This window comes from Ambystoma mexicanum, chromosome 2p (genome assembly GCF_040938575.1).
Source record: "Ambystoma mexicanum isolate Mex_15411 chromosome 2p, UKY_AmexF1_1, whole genome shotgun sequence".
NCBI lineage: Eukaryota > Metazoa > Chordata > Amphibia > Caudata > Ambystomatidae > Ambystoma > Ambystoma mexicanum.
Genome location: NC_090923.1, coordinates 115,622,388 through 115,644,026, shown reverse-complemented (window position 1 = coordinate 115,644,026; position 21,639 = coordinate 115,622,388). Strand labels below are relative to the sequence as shown.

The window sequence follows — 21,639 nt, the reverse complement described above, 5'->3', positions numbered from 1 at the left end:
CAAAATAGTTCACAATGAACAGGGGTTCCCTTCCCCATGCTTTCCAGTACTTAACCTTTCCAAAATAATATGATTCCTTGGGACACTTCCCAGCTCTTCTGGTTTGGTTACTTTTCACTAATGTCATTTCTGTTCAATTACAAGCTTCTTTGTGGGTCAACAACGTTCTCCAGCACGGACGGAGAAGGAAAGCTGGCGTGAGACTGCTTAGCCGTGCAGAATGCTGAACGAATGTCTGCACCCTCCAAACTGGAAGGCGGGTGAAGGAAACACACTGCAGAGGCGCGAGCAGCATCAGAGATGCTCAAAGGAACCAGTGAGTCTGCCCAAAGCATCTGGGGACCGCTGTGTGTTCCAGCAAGCACGCCAACAAACGATTGGTACAAATTGGTGATGCAGAAAATACACAAAGTTTGTTTGAATGCAGTCAAGGCAAAGTACAAATTCAACACCCAATAAGAAGAATGTTTGAATGCAGACAAGCTAAAGTATAAAGGCAAACCCCAATCATTTATAGATGCATGAGCTGCCAATGTGGGGAGAAGTTTGAGTAAATGCTTCCATAGACAGATATACCAAGCACTTTGCGGTATGTGCTGGTGTGGTAGAAGCAAAGTACTGTGATAACCAAATAATTGTGAAATGCATAAGAAGTCCTGGGAGGCGAGTACATCAGGCAGCTGAAATTGAATCCAGATTCCTGCCATGTGAGTATACTAGGGAATCTCAAAACCCTAAAGAGGAGTCCTGGCAGGCGAGTATACCAGAGAGCCGAAATTGTATGAATATTCCTGGCAGGGAGTATACAAGGTGAGCTGCAAAGTTACTATAAATACTACAGAAAGACTGTTACAGAACTTATTATTTAAAAAGGAACTTGTGAGTTCAGTGAAGACACAAAGAAACTATTAGCTAAAGGAGACATTGTTGCCATTCAATCCAAGAATCCAGGGGAAGGGAACCAATCTCTGGAACTAAGTATCTTTACCTTGGAGAACATTTCTGTTGGGGTCATCCTTATACGTTTTGTTTTGAACACTTTTTGCCAACATCAACATGAAGATAAAGACATTTCCTTGAACTATTTGTTGTTTTTGTTTGTAGTGTGAGGGTCAGGATAGGGTGTTTTTGGACACAAGGACACAAGTAGCCATATACACAAAAGAGGGTTTGTCCTGACAGGCAAAAAGCAACATGGCTGAAACTAAATTTACATTATTCCAAAGTTATCTCCATCATGAAAGAGACCAATCAAATGATCTGGATGGCCCACAGATAGTGGGTGTATTATACCACTAGTGGGATGTCCTCCCGGAGGGTCCCTATTACATAAATTAAAGGGCTTCTAACTATGTGATTTTCACTAACACATCTCTCTGTATCTTTATATCATTCCTTTGAGGTCTAAGGGTTCACATAAACTCAGCTGAATTAAATTGTAAATAATTCACTCATTTTATTCATGATCAATAAGGCTTATGCAATTCAAATACCAATTTGTGCATACATATAATTCAAACATTAAGAAAAGTGCAAGAAAACCTATTATGTACAATCTAAAACAATAAAATCAAAAACAAATGATTCACATGTACAGATCTTGTCTGAAATCACATGCAACAAAAGTAAAGTTGACAAATAGAATGATGGTGTCTCCCAACTGGTTTAGACAATTCTTTAAATTGAGTTAAACATACTCCTATCAATTACTGTTTACTTTCCAAAGGAGGGAATCAACAGTTGTTATCCCAATTGATTTACAAAGGAAAGTCCAATGGCAGCTAAACTCGTGGTCTTGGTTGAGCTGAGTCTTTTCCATGCATTTGGACCAGTTATTTTGCAATATATTCCATCAATACCTAAAACTGGGGGTGAATTGGGATCAGAAAGCAGCATTAGTCATCTTATGCCCGTATCTCATGGTTGGATTTCACAGTGGGGCATTTGAAGTTAGAGTGCTACGTTCACATGTGCACAAATGTGCCTCTTTCTCCTGTGATGAAGGTAAGCATTATGTGTTGTCGCTGCAGCTTCTGATGCTGAGTGTGTGCTTGCAATTAGTCAGATCGTTGCCTGGCGGTACTTAATCAGTAGCGTAAAGCGTGTTTTCTCCCATCATGAATAAGCGTTCCAAGGGCGTAGAATCTTGCTTCCAGTGCTGTGAGTTCACAAGGACACAAGGACAGCTTTCTTTAATAACTGACATCCTGATGCGGACTGACCCTTACTTTTAGTTTCTAGGTAGGAATGTTTCTCTTTAGAATAGGGCTAACAAGGTATTTTAATAAATGTGTTTTCCTGTAATTATGACAGCTTTGTGTCTGGCTTTCATTTCTGACCCCTCACATTAATCTCGGGTGTCTTCCCTTTAAATAAATGAATAGAAATCGTTTGTACATAACAAGGAATTTCTTAATTCTGAGGAAGTCTGGTGTCATGTGTTAGCAGCTAACAGGAACTCGTTGATCGTATCTGTAGTGAGATTTATTAATTAATATTTTGCAATACATGCTTAAAGAGATGAAATGTGATCAATCACTGAAGTTAATTGATGCAGTGTTAACTTTTAGAGGAATACATGTACATTGTATGGGGAATACGTTCAGAAAATGTTTCTCTTTTTTTATGGTTTTGTTGAAAAACATGCACAATAAATCTTGACTAAAAATATGACCTTCTATTATTACATTATGGCCCATGTATGTTGCATATCTGCTTATGTGAGAAATCACGAGACACTGACAAATGTTTAGACATATGGGGATGTTACCTTGATACTTATACCTAATGTGTCCTATGGAATCTGAGTTATTTGTTGGGCACTTATTCTCGTTGAACCTCTCCTTTTTTTTCTTTTCCCTCCTTCTTTCAGTATCAATTGTCCATCATCATGTATGCACATTGAGATTACTATTTTGTGTCTGTTCATTTGTACCACTGCAATGACTATGCTGTTTTTAATGTTGTTAGGCACCTTTGTTGAGTTCCATGATGTCTGCTTTGCTCTGTAAAATAAAAACTTTTAACTCCAAGAATCTGCAACCTCCAGTAACAATCTACAAGATACAAAGTACGATAGGGTGGTATTAAGGCAAATGCAATCAAAAATACCAAATCAATCCCGAGTAGATTTACAAAGGGTCAAAATAGCTTCAAGAATGGGGGAGGAAATGGTATTTGTGATAACCTGCGGTCAATTGTCTAATCAAGTGAGACAAATGATGAAAACAAATTGAAAGCTGTATCAAATCAAATAAATGTGCTGTCTACAGTATTTCCCGCTTCCTATTAATGTAGTTTGGTATTGGCTAATAGACAATGGGAAGCTATACATTGCTGTTTTCTGCTTGGAACATGTCATGGAATACCTTTTTGAATTCCGAATTAATTGTTACCCGACCTGATGTTCAAAGGGATTTGTGCAGTAACTTGATGATGGTGTCCAGGGACAATGGTAGAGTTGCATGAGGGCTTTTCTGCCTATTCCATTTGCTAGAGGCGTAATTCACTAAGAATTTCACTGGAGTAAATAAGTAGATGCCCATGTGTAAACACCTAAACCAGAAGCAGTCCTGGAGAACCCTAGATGGTCTCTAGGATGCCCTTTAACAAGTCGTTGATAATAACAATTGCATGTGAGCTTCTCAAAGATTGCCTGTGCAATCTCCAGATTTGCCCCCGGTTTAGGCTTTGTGAATCAGGTATATGGTAGCAGGTGCAAATCTGAGATGCCTCAAGAGGGGCGGCCACAAAGCTGCAGACTTCTCAGAGAAGAAAAGCATTCTAAATCGTGGCAGCGGTAAAGTGCGTGTCAGTGCAGAGCCTACACATGTCCTGTTCTTGATCTGTGAACCACAGTTAGTACTTTCTTCTGGGTCCCGGGTTTACAAGCACATAGAGGCTGACCTTTACGGCGGGCTGTAGTGTGCTGCTACGAGAAATGCGTTTCTAGGAGCTCAACGTTGGCATAAGAATGATCAGACATGCTGCTTTTGGCCATTGAGGATGGGGGTACCTAGTCTGCTATGTGGGATAACAGCAGTGTGAGCACACACCATGTGATCCTTTTCTACTGCAACCTAATTCCTACTGTATCTTCCTGCAGATGCAATACCCCTATCCTCCCCATGCTTTCGTAGGCCTGTGGTGCTCTTCTAAGCTTGCACCTGCTCCTCTGTCTCTCTCGGTGCTGAGGGCTGCAGAGCTGCTCACCTTCAGAGTCTGCGCACCCATCTTTCTAGCCGTGGGTGCAGCGCAACTGTCCTCCACCACCCGCTTCTTTCCCGGATCCTTTGGGATCCAGCTCCCCGTCTTTGTCCAGGGCGGTGACATTCCCTGCTGCACGTGCTCGCCCTCCTGCCATGTCATGGGCCCACTTCTCCGGCACCTGCTCCATCTACAAAAGCTTTCTCCTGGAAAAAAAAGTCACACTAATGGATTTTGTCAATGCTCGTTTATTCTTATTGGGGGATTGCTATTGGTGAATTGCAACCTTGCACAGTCAGAGAATTCGATCTAAGCGTCTGTGCAATGTTTGCTTCAATGCGGCCTTGAGATACACTAAAGGTCCTCGCATCGCTTTATTCTTCTACTGAGTCATTTGAAAGGATTATTTTTGAGACAATATGCGAAACGAAAATGACCACTGCCACTGCCAGACTTAAAAAAAAACAAGTGTTCCCAGCGCACACGTGCATGTTAAATCTTGCCCACATCTGAACGGACCATCTTCTAAGTAGTCCGCACGGACCATCTTCTAAGTAGTCCGTGCGCTTGTCTGATATCCAGGTTACAAACCATGCTGCCCCTGGTGCTAGACCTGGAATCTATGAACCAGGATTAGGGGGAGATGTGATGGTTCGATGCATGTAGGGCACCACCTTTCAGACCTGGCCTTTCCTTTTACAAATCATTTACATCAGGGGCTTGTGCTGCCGATCCTCAAACCTTTTTGCAGGAGTACATTTGACTGACATTTGGAAAGATTAGCAGTGTAATCGTGAGTATATTGTACATTTGACTGACATTTGGAAAGATTAGCAGTGTAATCGTGAGTATATTGTACTCTGGATTCACAAAATGCCTTGCATAGAATATTCCTCTATTATTGGATTACAGGTGTGTGCATTTTTATAAAGCATGTACCAAGCTGGGAACCAACAGAGTGCTGTACACAGGGGACACGCCCCTGGGGTTACAGGGAGACTGCGGGGGTAGCAGTGGAACTAGAAGGACTATGGGGAGCAGGGGATAGAGGGCAAAGTAGGGTTTCAGTGGAACGACTAGCAATTGGTGAGGTAGCTTACTTCAAGACCAGCAAAAGTGAGTGTTTCTAGGGGCGTGTCGGTGAGCTGTGTGCGCATCAAGGGATGTCTAAATGAGGAAGAGGTAAACTGCCTCCAAAGTCCACCTTTACTTGTATTCACAAAATGTCACAGTTGTCTTAGTAGCGTTCGTGTACACAACTAGATCGAAGGTGTGAGTGTTGTATGCGAGTTGTATGTGAGATGGCGTTCTCAGGCATGGATTGGGGATACTTGAGAGCCTTGGTTTCTGTCACGGTAGACCTTGTATTCTTCAGCACAGCTTGTCGTACTGGTTCCTCTTAATAATGTGTAGTATGGGTTTATTACACAGCTAGGATTGGAGACTTTTAGGTATATAGTGGGCTACATTAGAAAATTGGTTATGGGTAATTGTCAAACTATTAGGGGCTTTGTTTTTATCTGGGGACTTTTGGCAGCACTCTGTTCCATGGATCTCCCACAGTCTAGCTTACTGTTGGCCACTTGTCTATGCTATGACTTTGCCTCATGATGCTGCTTCATTTCTTCTCCAGCTCCTGACGTCTCAGGCCTACCTGCCAACGAGAGATGCCTCAGGACCCTTTCTCATGGCTGTGGACCACTGCTTCTCGATCAAAGGTCAAGGTACTGTGATGACGGGGACCATCCTTTCCGGCTCTGTCAGCCTTAATGACAACGTGGAGATCCCTGCCTTAAAGGTGAGCCTTCCTTTTCCCATCCCAGGTGGCGAGATGGGGCACGTCCGTGTCTTTATATCTTATTTGCCATTTCCAGTAATTTCATGGGTTCTTCATGCCTTGCAAAGTCGAGACAAGTTTGATTTTCTTTCTTGCGAAATGGGCTTTAAAGGTGCACTGGAACCATAAGTCCTTAAAATCATTGCCAGATCAGGGCATGTCTGGATTGTTGCAGAGGGAAAGTCTAGGAATGGACTGAAGCAAGATCTTAAGTTTCAGCTGAAGAAAAGAGGCTATGCAATGACATCAAAAGGAGAGTGTCAGCTTTCGGCAAAACGAACTGAAACACACACATTCCACACTGAAGATGTAATGACTGCTAGAAATCACAATACATATGAACACAGAGAGCAGGAGACACCGATCCTGGGAGGATAAAAAAAAGAGAGAGATCGAAAGAGAGATGGGTAGAGACACAACGCAGGGAGAAAGAAGAGGGCGAATAAAAGAAAAAGGAAAGACAATGAAATAGAAAGAAGAGAACTGAGATGAAGATGGAGGGAAGGCATGCAAACGAAGAGGCAGGGGAGAAAGAGTTGGGGCAATGGAAAGAGAAAAGCACAGGATGTGTTGGATGGGGAGACAGGTAGAGTAGAAATGGGCGTGAAATGGGAATCGAATGGACAGGGTGAAGGGGCTAATGGCAAGCAAGGAAAAATAATTCTGAGAAAAATCACATTTTTAGGTGCTCATTTTTAAAATGATTAAAGATTAAAAGTTAAACTGCAAGAATACAAGTAAAATCTGCAGAAACCAGTATTTTATGTATGCTTATTTCCTATGTACAATCTGTCAAGTGGTCCCATTTTTATTCAGAAAACTAGTTAAAAAAAATAGGTTTAAGTATTTCGTTAGTCCCGTCTCTAGATTTCCTTGGCACCATACTCTGTCAGGGTGCCACCTACTTGTACTAAAATATATGTGAGCACGGGGCATTTTTAGGATAATCTGCAGGTTCTTGTAATGACATTGATAAAGGTAGGTACCTTCTGCTACAAGTGCACTCCTGTACTGTCCTGTAAATGCATGGTGGGCTGCTACCTCGCCGTACCCCCACTGTCCACTAAAATAGTAGTACTTGGATTATGGAATGTGCGTTGGCTGTGCAAATGTTTATTCTAACTGCTTTGCTTCATGTTCTACAAGCCCCAACCCCCGTTTTATATTCCCAGTATTCTTGTCCCCCTCCTCCAGCACTTTGAAGCACCTCTGTGCACTATAGGTTCCTTACAAGTAACCAATAAATGGATTACACATACATTAGGATGAATGCCTGCCATGTCCTATAAAGTGTTTTGGGTATTGTCTTTGTGTTGGTCTCTCTGAGTCTCTTGATCACTCATTTACCTTCACCTAGTGAGGGACTTTGATGAGGTAATGGTGATTTATCTTTCCATAATGATGGGCTTCTAAGCCATACTGGTGATTCACTTTTTCCTAATCAGGGACTTCTATGCAGTACTGGTGATTTAATGAGGGACTTATATGCAGTGCTGGTGATTTCCCTTTCCCTAATCACAGTCTTCTATGCACTGCTGGTGATTTCCGCTTACCTAATGAGGGACATCTGTGCAGTGCTGGTGATTTCCATTTCCCTAATGAGGGACTTCTATGCGGTGCTGGTGATTTCCATTTCCCTAATGACAGTCTTCTATGCAGTGCTGGTGATTTCCGTTAACCTAATGAGGGACATCTTTGCAGTGCTGGTGATTTCCATTTCCCTAATGAGGGACTTCTATGTGGTGCTGGTGATTTAATGAGGGACTTATATGCAGTGCTGGTGATTTCCCTTTCCGTAATCACAGTCTTCTATGCAGTGCTGGTGATTTCCGTTAACCTAATGAGGGACACCTGTGCAGTGCTGGTGATTTCCATTTCCCTAATGACAGTCTTCTATGCAGGGCTGGTGATTTCCATTTCCCTAATGAGGGACTTCTGTGCGGTGCTGGTGATTTACCTTTCCCTAATGAGGGACTTATATGCAGTGCTGGTGATTTCCATTTCCCTAATGACAGTCTTCTATGCAGTGCTGGTGATTTCCGTTTACCTAATGAGGGACATCTGTGCAGTGCTGGTGATTTCCGTTTACCTAATGAGGGACATCTGTGCAGTGCTGGTGATTTACCTTTCCCTAATGAGGGCCTTGGATGTGGCACTGGTGATTTATATTGAAAGATGTGGTCTAGATACCAAGTAGCTAAGCGTGGAATCTGGAGACTTGAGTTTTAATCACAGCTTTGACAGTCTCTGCAAATCTTTTTATTTCTCCAGCATGGGGTCTGGCATGGATTCACATGCTCATGAATATTCCCCGTCGTCAGGCTGGGAATCCTCGGTAAAGAAAAAACCAGTATCAGTTTCGTTTCTGATCTGTCTTTCGTAGTAATAACCAATCACTGGTCTCTGCGTCATACTGACCACAGCCAATGACTGCCCTCTACCTAAGCCCCGCCTCTGGCAGCCATCTTCAGATTTTTACCGCACGTTCATGTGTTGGGATCCTCGTGCTATTGCTCTCGAGCGTTAGTGCTATTTTTTCACGTTTTTCTCAAAAACTTCGTTTTTTTCGGTCAAAAGAGCCTCAAGCTCCACCGACTCTCCATCCGATCAACGGGGACCCATGTCGGATTCGTCTGCGCCCCTCAAGGGTGAAGATTTCGTCGAGCTACGCTTTTGGAGGACTCCAGAAGTTTTCTCAGGCCCGTCCCGGACATGGCCCAGGAGAAGGGAAGCTCGACGCCCGGAAAGCTGTTCAGGGTCTGCCCTGGATGCCAGCTGCAGAACGTCTTTAAGGAGGACGAACACTCCTTTTGTCTCTACTGCTTACATGAGGACAAGACGCACGTGGAGAAGGACTGTGCGTTTTGCGGCAACATGTCGGAGCGGCCCATGAAGGACCGCCATCAACGTCTCGCCAACTGGCTGGAAGGGAAGAGCCCGTCCGGTGAGAAGAAGAGGAAGAAATCCGAGCGGTCTTCTAAGACCTTTTGAGGACGCCCCGGCGACGGGGGTCCAACACAAGGCCAAGCACCGCGAGTCCGCTGGCACCGGGAGCGCCGAACGGTCGGGCTCTACGGGCGCCAGGCAGGGCGCACCCTCCCCGGTACCATCAACCACGAGCCAACGCTCTGGGTCGGGTAAGAGGAAGGCCGAGCACCCGGCGAAGCTCCTGGAGAGGCCCCGGTCGAGCTCGAAGGCCCCATCGGAGGGGGAGCGAGGCAGTGTTCCCCCCCTCAAGGATAAGGCGGTGAGCGCACCTAAGGTGGTGAAGGCCTTAATCCATCCGGCCAAGTCCTGTATCGAGACTGTCGCGGCGGCCCTGTCTCAGACTGTGGAGTCTACGCCAGTGGTGGCGACCTCGGGGCTCAGAGTCTCCCTGCCACCTCGGAGGGAGTCCCCTTTTATGCCCATCGATAGGACCCCCGTGAAATCTCCGGCGGAGAAGAAAAAGGGGGGGCAGGGTGTCGTCGTAGACTCGGCTTCAACCTCGGAGGAAGAGCTGATCGAGGTCTTAAGCCACGGCCTCGGCGTGGAAGAAGACCGACCCGTCGGGATGGATCCCGACGCGGGTGACGACATCGTCGAGGGCGCCGACGGGGCCCCTGATCGCCCGTCGGATTCCCCTCTGCCAGCGCCGCAAGACAACTCGGCGGCCATTTTGTTGGCTATACAGTCCTTATGCTCGGAGATAAGGACGAGACTACCGTTGCCAGCGGAGGAACCACTCCCGTCGGGGGACCCAGAACCGGGACCTTCTGGCGTTCCTCCTCCCAAGAAAAGAAGGATTCACCCTCCACCTCCTTTTCAGCCGTCGCGCCCCGTCCAGCCCTCCTCCCCGTCCACGACTCGAGGGGATGATACGGGGACTGACACGGCCGCGACGGGTACGGACGACGAGGTCTACGACGAGGATCTTCCGTCGTCACCTCCCACCAGGGCTTCTCCGCCCGACGAGATTGGATCGTTCCACTCCATGATCGCCAGGGCATCCGAACTTTTCCAACTCTGCCCTGAGGAGAAGAAAAAGGAAGGATTCCTTTATCAACGGCGCGAGGCCAAGAGGAAGACGGTCCTCGCGGTGCCTCTACTGGACGACATTTGGGATGAGGGCCTCGCCCTCCTCAAGAAACCTTCCACGACGCCAGCTAGAAGAGACCGGTACGAAAAGAAGTACCGGGTCCCGGACGCGGCCCCCCTGTGCCTCCGGGCGCAGCCTACCCCGGACTCCGTCGTCTCCGCGGCGGCCAGGAAGAAAGCGGGGGGGGTGCGGCCTCCACATCGACTTCCCCGCCGGACGGCGAGGGAAAGAAATTGGACTCTATGGGACGCAGGGTCATCTCGTCTGCAGCGACGACAATTAAGGCGGCCAACGCCTTGGCTATCGTGGCCCGCTACGACAGGGAGCTATGGTACAAACTGGCTCCCCTGCTGGACTTCCTACCGGACGACAAGAGGGCGGACGCCCTGGAGATCCTACAGGAAGGTGAGGTGGCGTCGGACCACGCCATCACTATTGCGACGGACATCGCCGATACGGGATTTCGCCAGTTGGGCAACGGCGTGTGCCTTAGGCGGCGTGGATGGCTCAAGGCTACGGACTTCCGTCAAGACGTACAGACCAGAGTCCTGGACATGCCGTTCGATGGGAACAACCTGTTTGGGAAAACAGTGGACGATTCCCTTCAGGCCATTAAAGCGGACACGGAGACGGCCCGGGCCCTTGGGGTTCTGCAACAACGACAGCCGCCCTTTCGGAGCAGCGGAGGCAAGGGCGCCTCCAAAGGCTCCGGCGGCGGTTTCTCCACCTACCGTCAAGCAGCCCGCTCGTCGTCTCAGGAGGCCTATAGGGGAGGAGGCAAGTCGGGCGGACCCCGCCGTCGTCGCCAAGGAGGTCAAGGCGGCAAAGCCTCGTCGAAACAGGATTGAACCGACCGTGGGTCGGGCCCCCACCGAAGCACCCCGGTGGGAGGCCGGCTGGCGAGCTTCGTCAGCGTGTGGGAGTCCATCTCCACCGACCGTTGGGTGTTGGACGCCTTAGCCCGGGGCCACGCGCTCGAATTTCAAAGAAGGTGCCCGCGCGTCCCCCCGTGGCCAGGAAAGAGCTTCACGTCCCGCAGCTTCTCCGGGAGGTAAAGGCGATGCTCAGGAAGGGCGCCATCGAACTCGTTCCAAAGAGGCTTCGGGGCTCCGGAGTTTACTCGAGATACTTCCTCGTGAAGAAGAAGACGGGAGGATGGCGCCCCATCCTAGACCTGCGACGTCTGAACAAGTTCATCAAGGCTCAGAAGTTCCGGATGGTCACCCTCCAGCACGTCCTGGGTCAGCTGGAGGAAGGAGACTTCCTGTCGTCGTTGGATTTGGAGGATGCCTACTTCCATATTCCCATCCTAAGGGGGCACCGAAAATTTCTCAGGTTTGTGGTCCAAGGGCGTCACTACCAGTTCAAAGCCCTCCCCTTCGGACTACTGTCGGCACCCAGGGTTTTCACCAAGTGCCTTGCACCGGTGGCGGCGCAGCTGCGCCGAGAGGGGATCCACGTCTACCCCTACCTGGACGACTGGCTCATCCGAGCCAAGACGAGGGAGCTCGCCGTGGACCACACGGCAAGGACCGTCCAGCTTCTCACGGACCTGGGATTCTCCGTGAACTACGCCAAATCCCACCTGGTACCCGCGCAAGACGCACTGTTTCTGGGAGCGAGGCTCGACATAGTGTCCCTTCTGGCCTCCCCGTCGGAGGAGAGGACCAGGGCCATCCTGGGAAAGGTACAACGGATGTTGGTGGCCGACGCGGCCAAGGTGAAGTCCATCAAGTCCCTCCTCGGAATGATGTCTTCCTGCATCTACCTCATTCCCCTGTGCAGGCTCCGGATGCGCCCGTTGCAGGAGTTCCTGGACGCGCGCTGGATCCAAACGACGGGCAGCTTCGAGGAAAGGATCACACTCGACGAGAGTTTCCGATGAGCGATCCGGTGGTGGGGCACCCGCGCGCATCTGACGGCGGGCATGGACTTCCAGACCCCAGCCCACCAGGAGACAGTGACCACGGATGCCTCCCTGGAAGGGTGGGGAGTGCACACCGAAAATCTGCACGCAAGAGGCCTTTGGCTCCCGACGGAGAAATCACTACATATCAACGTCCTAGAGCTCCGTGCAGTGTTTTGGGCCCTCAGGTCCTTCCTTCCGTCCCTCAAGGGCAAGGTGGTGAGGATCTTCACCGACAACACCACCACCATGTTTTACTTCAGGAAACAGGGCGGAACCAGGTCCCCAGCACTGTCCAAGGAGGCGCAGGACCTGTGGCATTGGGCCGTCGCCCAAAGGATGTTTCTGGTGCCGTTTCATCTGGCAGGGATAAAAAACACCATCGCCGACTCACTCAGCAGGGAGCTGCGCTCGTGCCACGAGTGGGAGCTACGGCAGGATCTAGTGGATCGCCTCTCCCGACGGTGGGGCACACCCCAGATCGACCTGTTCGCGACGGCGACGAACTCCAAGTGCCGGAGGTTCGCCAGCAGGTTTCCCCAGGCGAGGAGCATGGGCGATGCTTTCTCGTTCCCCTGGGAGGGCCTGTTCCTTTACGCGTTCCCTCCATTGCCACTGCTAATCCGGCTCATCAACCAGCTCAAGAGGTCACGGTGCAGGATGATCCTCGTCGCACCTGCGTGGCTGAGGCAGATATGGTTCCCGGACCTTCTGGACTTGTCAGCGTCCCCATCAATCATGCTGCCAGTGGACGCAGATCTACTCTCCAGGGAAGGAGGCGCAATCCACCACCACGACCCGAAATTGCTGAACTTGCAGGCCTGGCTCCTGCAGCGCTAGAGTTTGGAGGATACGACATACCCGCCGACTGCAGAGAGGTTCTTGCAAAGGCCAGGGCGTCCTCGACTCTTAAATGCTACGGACACAAATGGAAGAGGTTCTCTGTCTGGTGCCACGCACAGAAGATTAACCCTCTACGGATTACGGCTCCCCAAGTACTGCCGTACCTGCTGACGCTGGCCAAAGCTGGACTGGCACACGCGTCCATCAAGATTCATCTTGCTGCGATCTCCCGATACACCAGAACCACGGGGCGGACGTCCTTGTGGTCTCATCGTCTGGTGAAAGAGTTCATGAAGGGACTGTTCAGATCGTTCCCGCCGGTGAAGGCTCCGGCCCCGGCATGGGAGCTCAACGTGGTGCTGACCAAGCTCATGGGACCTCCGTTCGAGCCTCTGCACTCGGGCCCGTTGAAGTTTCTGTCGTGGAAAACAGCGTTTCTTGTGGCCATCACCTCCGCACGACGGGTGGGAGAGATCCAGGCCCTTTCCTGCAAGGCCCCGTACTTGACTTTTCACGACACGAGGGTAGTGCTCAGGACGCACCCCTCCTTCATGCCCAAGGTGCCGTCGGACTTCCACCTCAACGAACCCTTGGTGTTGCCTGTGTTCTTCCCGTCGCCTTCGTCGCCGGCTGAGAGGACTTTGCACTCGCTGGATGTGGCTAGAGCGCTGAAGTTCTACGTGGACCGCACGAAGTGTTTTCGGAAGATGTCACAACTCTTTGTGAACTTTGGACCTGTCAATCAGGGGAAGGCACTCTCGAAGGCTTCCATTTCCAGATGGCTGTCCGGCTGTATCATGTACTGTCATCGGTTGGCAAACCGACCGCTGCCTGGCCGTCCGAGAGCCCATTCCACCAGAGCGATCGCAGCTACCACGGCGTTCCTTTCTGGTGTGCCCCTGCTGGACATATGCAGGGCTGCTACGTGGTTGTCGACGCACACCTTCACAAAATTCTACTGCGTCGATCGGGATTCCAGGGAGGAGTCCAGGGTCGGCCAAGCAGTGCTGCGCAACCTGTTCGCCTGAGGTGAGCCTGGTGAGGAGGTAAGATGCTTAATGTTGAGTTTGATGTAATGCTTAATGTTGAGCCTTTGCCACCTCCCGTGGTTGTGCATGTGTGTACTGCTATGTATTCTTTATTCATGAGCATGTGAATCCATGCCAGACCCCATTCTGGAGAAGGAACAAGTTACTTACCTGTAACTGTTGTTCTCCAGCATGGGTCTGGCATGGATTCACATGCGAACCCTCCCGCCTACCCCTCTGCGGCTCTTCACTTGGTCATACTGCCACTTCACGTGCTTCCAAATCTGAAGATGGCTGCCAGAGGCCGGGGCTTAGGTAGAGGGCAGTCATTGGCTGTGGTCAGTATGACGCAGAGACCAGTGATTGGTTATTACTACGAAAGATAGATCAGAAACGAAACTGATACTGGTTTTTTCTTTACCGAGGATTCCCAGCCTGACGACGGGGAATATTCATGAGCATGTGAATCCATGCCAGACCCATGCTGGAGAACAACAGTTACAGGTAAGTAACTTGTTCCTTACAGCCTGTGCATCACAATGTAAAACATGGCTCCGTAATATGTGAAAACATACCCCAATGATTCCGCTCACCTTTACATCGATTTTGCAAGGGTCGTGGCCTAGGAAGTGTTTTTTGGCCGCTGGTTGTATTTGCATACTTGGTTGTGACTTACCGATATTGATGTCACCATCTCGATACGCACTGGAAAGTTAACATAATATACACCCTTAAATAAGTATCTCCCATTGAACAATGAAATCTGTGCACAAGTCGTTGTTTTACACAAGAGAAATGCAAAACAGATGGTGAAATGACTGTCAAGAGCGGTATAGTTGAAACAAGTCTTTTCGCTATGTCATCTGATAAGGCTGTAAGAAGTAAAGAGAGGTAGGGGAGTGGGAAAATGGAGAGGGAGACCTGATGGGAAAGAGTGAGTGAGACAGGGATTGGAGAGAGACTACATGCATATTAAAATTGTGGGATTTGCCAATCGATGTCACTGAAATGGCTTCTGTAATAAATCTGCTCAAACGGTTGAGTTATGAAAGAATAACGTGTTTATTCTTACAGGCATCCTTAAGACCCCGAGCACACTTCATCACATCCTTGGCAGACAACTGAATTCTTTACCAAGGAAAAACAATCCATTACTATTCAACGTTCTGCATGACATGGGGAGAGTTGACATTTCACTCTCATTCTACATTCTGGTAGGATCAATATAAAACAGCTCCCTCTGCAATACCTTTTCCCCAAAGAGAACACACCACACCAGCGCTGAAAACACTACATTGGCTACCAATAAAACAACAAATAAAATTCAAAACAATTTGCATCACGCATAGAGCAGTACACAGCCAAGGTGGTTAGTTCCTGAGAGACAAACTGCGTTTACATCAACCAACAAGAACGCTCAGATCAAGCATTGACATCCGCTTGGAACCAAAACCCTACAACAAAAGAAAACTCAGAGGATCTTCTTTCTCTCACCAAGCGCCGAAAACCTGGAACAACCTTCCAAAGTACATACGTAACAAAAGAAACCACCTACTATTCAGGAAACTACCCAAAGATTGGCTCTTCATGTTATAACTAGATAGACCGGCCACAGAGGCACACACACAACTAAAACATCAATGAACGAAGAGACAGACCCTGATGTACACCAAGCAATCGACGGAAAAATCCTAAGGAAAATACCCCACGACATACCAAATGACTAACCGAGAGACATCCTTAATAAGACCAAAGACCGAATACATAGCAAGACGAAGACAGAAACACCAGGACGACTCATCAATAGGACCCTGGCCCTAAACTATAGCCATTCCCTATAGACCTAATCACGGCAGATATCAAGGGAATAGGAAACCCGAACCATAAGCTCCAATCCAGAGGTTGAGAAACAGAAATAAGCACCCACATTACACAATGCTCATCAAGATACAGCGGGAAGCGCAATGCGAAACTACAACCAAACAATAGCCCTAAGAAAGTCACCCCACGGAAACCAAAGAACTAACTGAAAGATAGTCATGATAGGAGGAAACTAATGACTGAATACACAGACTGACCAAGATGGATGCTCTAGGACGCCTCATCAAAGGCATTCTGACCCTGAACCATTCAAAGCTTCAACTGACCAGTGCCACATTAGATAACAAGAGAACAGATAGTACTGAAAGGGGCCCCTAGGGGTCCCTCGTGCTATGGAAACAAGGCAATAAACATACACGAAGAGATGCGCCAGACACGAGGTTCAAATTCCCAATGCTAGGGTTTATTGCAAGCAAAAAATAGTATCAATTGGCCAATTCTGATCTCACGCCCCGCGACGTGAGTTTCCTAGACCTCGAGGGACGCAAGAGAGCGAATTACGTACATCAGTTACAAATGTACAAAATGCATATTATACAATCAGCAATGTCATGTTTAACACCCCTCTTTATTAAGTTCCTTTGAACTCGGGATGACGATGGACATATCCGACGAGTATGACGATTATGACACTTTCGATGTCTATTCTAGTAACAATGTGCAATTAGAAAGTGCGGAGGCATCTTTTAGTTGTTGAACAGAACACAGTGGTTCTGTTCTTGGAAGCAAGCTGCACACGGGGGAAGAGCCACATTCCAAGCTTTGCTATCCATGAGGTACTATTCGTGTTCTGGGAGCCGACACGTTCTAAAGGGTTTTGCGAAGGGGGGCCGTAGGAAGAGCATAATTCAAGCTTTTAGCTGTTTTATTCTAACATATTCTACCATCGTACGAGACTGGCTGGCAGCTGTGAAGTGATTAAATGCCCTGCAGCTCTCTTCCAAGGCTACAGAGAGGGAGCTTGGGCATTCCTCTCTGGGCTACTCATGAGGAGTTTCAACAAACTCTTCAGTCCTGCGACCTTGTCCTTTCATATTCAGACAACAATGTTAACAGTTGAGCAGAGTAAGCAGAATCCGCAAGAATTGCAAGCTGCAAAGCAGTTTTTAGACAGAAAGCAATGAGCAATGGTTAACAAGCAAAATGGCGATTCTTGCTATGGCCGCTCGTTGGTCAAGCATAGTAGTTTATATTTCTATAATTCGGTGCATGAGATGGTTGGCCCACGGCCATCAAGTTACGTCTATCATTCAAATGAAGGGTATTCATTTTTCCAGATTGACAGTACCAACCCAGTTCCACACCAAAAGAAAAGGTTCCATACAATACTCACTATGATACAGCTGGATCCGCGCAGCACCACCACAGCGAGACGGCCCACAAGGAACCAGCAACATCCCCACCCATGGGGAAACAGCTCAAACAGAACCAGAAGTACCAGAATCAGGATACAGACCCCACTAACCCAACCCTCAATTTTCCGCACACTCAACCCACACAAAACTCACACAACCACTTCTCTCCCAGCAATCTGCTCGCACTTTACCACACCGCATCAACAACACATAAACAGCACCTACAGCTCACTAGGTCTTGCCCGATCCAATACTTGCATCAAAGCCCAGCACTCAGTGTATACCGAGCTGAAGCTGCCAACAGCACACCACCTCTCCCACTCTTTTACTCCCCTCCTCCTGACTAACCCTACCCGCCCTCCTTCCTGTTTACAGATCTGCTGGAGGTCCTGGGGACCAATATAAGTACCTTTAACATAACATGAGGGATTTCTATGTGGTGCCACTGGCATGGCTCCCTTTTTAATGTAATATTGAGCTGAGCCAATAAAAACCAGTTCCTCCCACTAGTCATGTGGTATGGGTACCTCTCTATCAGACATCTTCAGCGAAATAAATATGCATTGTGTCTACAACGTATGGATAAGTGATCTGCATCCAGCAAAGTTGGTAATATTCAGAGAGAGCCATGAAAAAGAAGAATAGTTGGCAAATCAATCAATGGTTTTTGGATTCTTAACAAAAAAAGACATAACATTTATCACAATAATATTGATGTTGGTCGACGAATAAAACCAAATATACAGCTGGAAAATAACAGCAATAAAAAACAGAAATCCATGAACTATTGTTGTTGACTTGTCTCGTATAGCGGATGACTGCCAAAGACAACGTCACAGGTTGTATACATTCTAAACAAACATTCGGTTCCTGCCTATATTTATTTATATTCCTAGATTCCTGGGGCTCTATGTTAGCGAGATGTTGGTACTTTCTAGGTTGCTGCAAAAGGTTTTTGGTCCCTGCTTGGAAATGTATTGGAGAAAGTCCAAATCCTATTGGTGCTGCACCCCCTTTTACCACAGTGTGAACCCACCAAATCTTGAGAGGTTTGGTTTTGAGAACTTTGGATCATACTCTACTTCCCCCAAATCCAACAGATTGCTCATCGTTCTGACAAGAAGGGTACAGATTAATTAATAATAATAATGGGCCATTACACCCACGTTCCAAGGGCTGCAATAGGTGTTTAAGTTAAAATAGTTAAAAGTCAGAGCAAAGCAAGGGCTTTTAACGAGGGACCCGGGACATTAACACCCGTTTCAGCCCGTGCAACGGGTACTTAACGCTGTTAGCACCCCAGGTTACCAAAGCAGTAACCTGGAGTGCTAAAAATAAATAATGTAATTCATTGAACTGGACGCCCAAGGCTAAAGGCATCCAGTTCAATGAATGAAATCCTCTTCCAAGATGGCTGTAATGGAAATGGACGACGGGGCTCTTTGGAGCCCCCCTTCCCTTTCCATGGCAGCCAGAGAAGCGGGGAATCAGCTGTGGCTGTAAGTGGGGTGGGAAAAAAGGCAAAAAATTTAAATAATAAGCAAACGGAGGGTGGGAGGAAGATGGTCGTCGGGGGAGCCGGCCATCGGGCGGCATGGAGCGCGGGCTTGCATCAGCGGTTCAAGCCTGCGTTCCTAGCCACCTGATTGGCTGGCTCCCCCCACCAGGGTGCTAATAATAATAATAATAATAATAAAAATAATGATCATTATTATTATTGCAGTGGGTGTGCCCCACATGCTGGGGTTGGAGCAGGCAGTCCGACTTAGCCTTTTCAGAACAATAGGCAAGTTGTTGGTCCCATTAATAAGTACGGGGCTTTTGTTCAGCTGGGACCAGGCGTGATGTTCCAAGCAGGGCTTGCCGAGTATAGAAACAACCCCACACGCTCCCTCCCAGACAGTTTCCTTTGCTGGCGTGGCACAATCAAGAAAAAAACTTAATCTTAAGAACACTCCAATTGTGAGCTATAATAGATCGGATCTGCTACCATGAGGAGCTGAAAAGATACTTTTAATAATGTATTCAAATGTCAGTCAGGGTTTAGCACAAATAGCATAAGCAAGATACAGGCGGGGGAAAAGAACATTCCTTCCAAGTTGTGCTTTTAAACATGGCGCAAGACTATTAAGGGGTGAGCCCACATGCACAAAGGGTTTTAAAAAAAACTTTTTTCATTTTAAACTAGTTATAGCCGGCGTACCCTATGCCAATCTTGCTCTCTTGGTGAGAGTCGTACTATCAGGTGCGTGTATTCTAGAGCCACCCCAGCTGTTGCTGACAGCAAAGTGACCAAAAATTGATATGTTGAAGGGGGGGTCTGCACTTTTCTAGCTTAGTCCAATTAAATAGAAATGCATCGTGCTAAGGCAAAAGCATTCCCTCAACCCGCAGTGGAGGTCAAGATTCAGTGCAGGAAAAACAAATGTTTTTGCTTTCTAGTATCTGTAATGTTGATTCCATTACTATAAAAACGAAACTACAAATACCAAAATGCTAAGTTAAAACCAGAACTGTATATACTGTGCATGCATGACCAGAGACAACTTGGGAGCTCAGTGTGGCCTGTAGTCTAAATTGGGCCCGGCTAGGATGTGCTGGATGCTTGCTGCCTGATTGAAATTTAGAAATAAAGACCCAAACACCAGGGTGAAGGGAAAAATATGTTATTTAATGTAGTGTTGTGGGTTTTAGGTACTTGAAAGGGCTTACCTGGCTGCATGAGTGGATGCCCAAGCTTTCCAATAATTGGCCAAAATGATCAATTTTTTCGCCCCTTTTTTAGATGTAATTGAGAAAAAGCCATATGAAAACATGAGTTATTCCAGTAGTTCCAATCCCAAGCGTGCCAGGCCAGTTGCAGAGCAGTGGTGACACAAAGGAAAGGAAACACTGCGGGCACTGATGCGAGACACGATAATCTTTGCCTAGTACTAATTATTAACCATTGTAATTTAGCATTGGTTTCACTTTTCTCTGAAAGATCCATGACTCACAGGAGAGGTTGCTATAAATCAGCAGACAATTCAGCTTACATTATGCGCAATATAATATAACTATATACAGAACAACATTATTGTGGCTCAAATGGCTGTTAATGGCCCAGTGGCCCAAGTTAAAAGCCTGACTCAAGCAAGGGCTTTTAACGAGGGACCCGGGACATTAATATCAATCCCAACTCCTGGTACGTGCAGCACCCTGGGTTACAAAAGTGGTAACCCGGGGTGCTAAAAAAAAAAGAAAACGGATTTCAATGAATGAAATCTTTTTCCAAGCTGGCTACCATGGAAAGGGACAGCTGGGTTCTTCAGAGCCCCTCTTCCCATTCCATGGCAGCCGTAGAAGCAGGGAAGCACCTGCGTCAGCACCCTGTGCCACCACATCACACAGATAAGTGGAGGTGTGAAAAGGGCAACAAATAAAATACATAAGTGAACGAAGGGTGGGGAGTAGATGGCAGGGAGCCTTCCGTCAGGTGGCATGGAAGCCCACTTTCCTAGCCACCAGATTGCCTGGCTGCCCCCTCCAGGGTGCTAAAGAAAATTTAACCACTTCTAAGTGAGACTTTCTCTATAACATATTACGAACAGAATCACAGCTGGTTAATAGCATCTTTGGTAATTAACTATGGCATTATTGGTTGTTAACGAAAGCAAAGCACAGTGACGTAAAATGATATGCTCAGTATCACATAATGTGTCAAGTGAGTAAGCTAGAATCTTTGACCTGGTTTCTTGGTTCTATGGTTTTAAATTTAAATATTTGGCGACATCTTATCTTATTCCATCATTTGGAACCAAAGTACAATGCTTTCTGCATATTTGTCTTCCAAAGGCCAAACTAGTACCCTGTTCAATAAACATGAATTGAAAAGCACCAACACACAATCTGACAATGTATACAATGGTAATAGGAAGTGGTTTTCAAACATAGGTGCTATTCACTGCTTTGGGCTCCCAAGAATGCTAAAGCAGTGCAATGGCGTGCAGGCAAAACGCAGTTCTCCTAAGTACTCCTAAGTCCCGTCCACTCTCCATACTGTTTGGGGCGACCCTTGCTAGGGACGGGAACAGAACCCTTTTTCACACAAAAAATCTTTTCCCCATGAAATGTAGATGCGTGCAGAGGAGTGGTGCCAGGAGCCTGACTTCCCCTGACTCCGCCGCCACTGCGCTATGGGAGCAGACCTGCTTCACCTGTGCTGGTGGTTGAGGCCTTTTCCCTCATAATCCCATGCACCTGCTTTTCCCCTTGGAACCAGTGTTCCATATATTTTTCTTGATTCTACAATTTCACCGGCCTCCGGTGCCTGCCCTCCCCGGCACATGTCGGCCCAGGCTGTGAGGGATTCGACCATCCGCACAGGGAGAGTGCGCTTGGCTGGGCTATTTGATTTTTTGTTTATTTAATAGAATGAATGATGGGAGATCAAACTCCAGAAAATATGTGGGGCCATTCCTGCACATATTTTCCACGCTCACCGCACAGCAGAAAAATAGTCATGT

General features: G+C 47.6%; 1 protein-coding gene across 2 annotated transcripts in view; it reads left to right on the top strand.

The window, feature by feature from the left end:
* The window catches only part of EEFSEC (eukaryotic elongation factor, selenocysteine-tRNA specific), a 1,309,919-nt gene that overhangs the window by 350,715 nt on the left and 937,565 nt on the right, over nucleotides 1–21,639 (top strand). For both annotated transcript variants that reach the window (XM_069643359.1, XM_069643360.1), the window contains exon 4: nucleotides 5,840–6,004. In XM_069643359.1, the coding sequence (XP_069499460.1) occupies nucleotides 5,840–6,004 (165 nt within the window). The remainder of the gene's footprint in view (nucleotides 1–5,839; nucleotides 6,005–21,639) is intronic.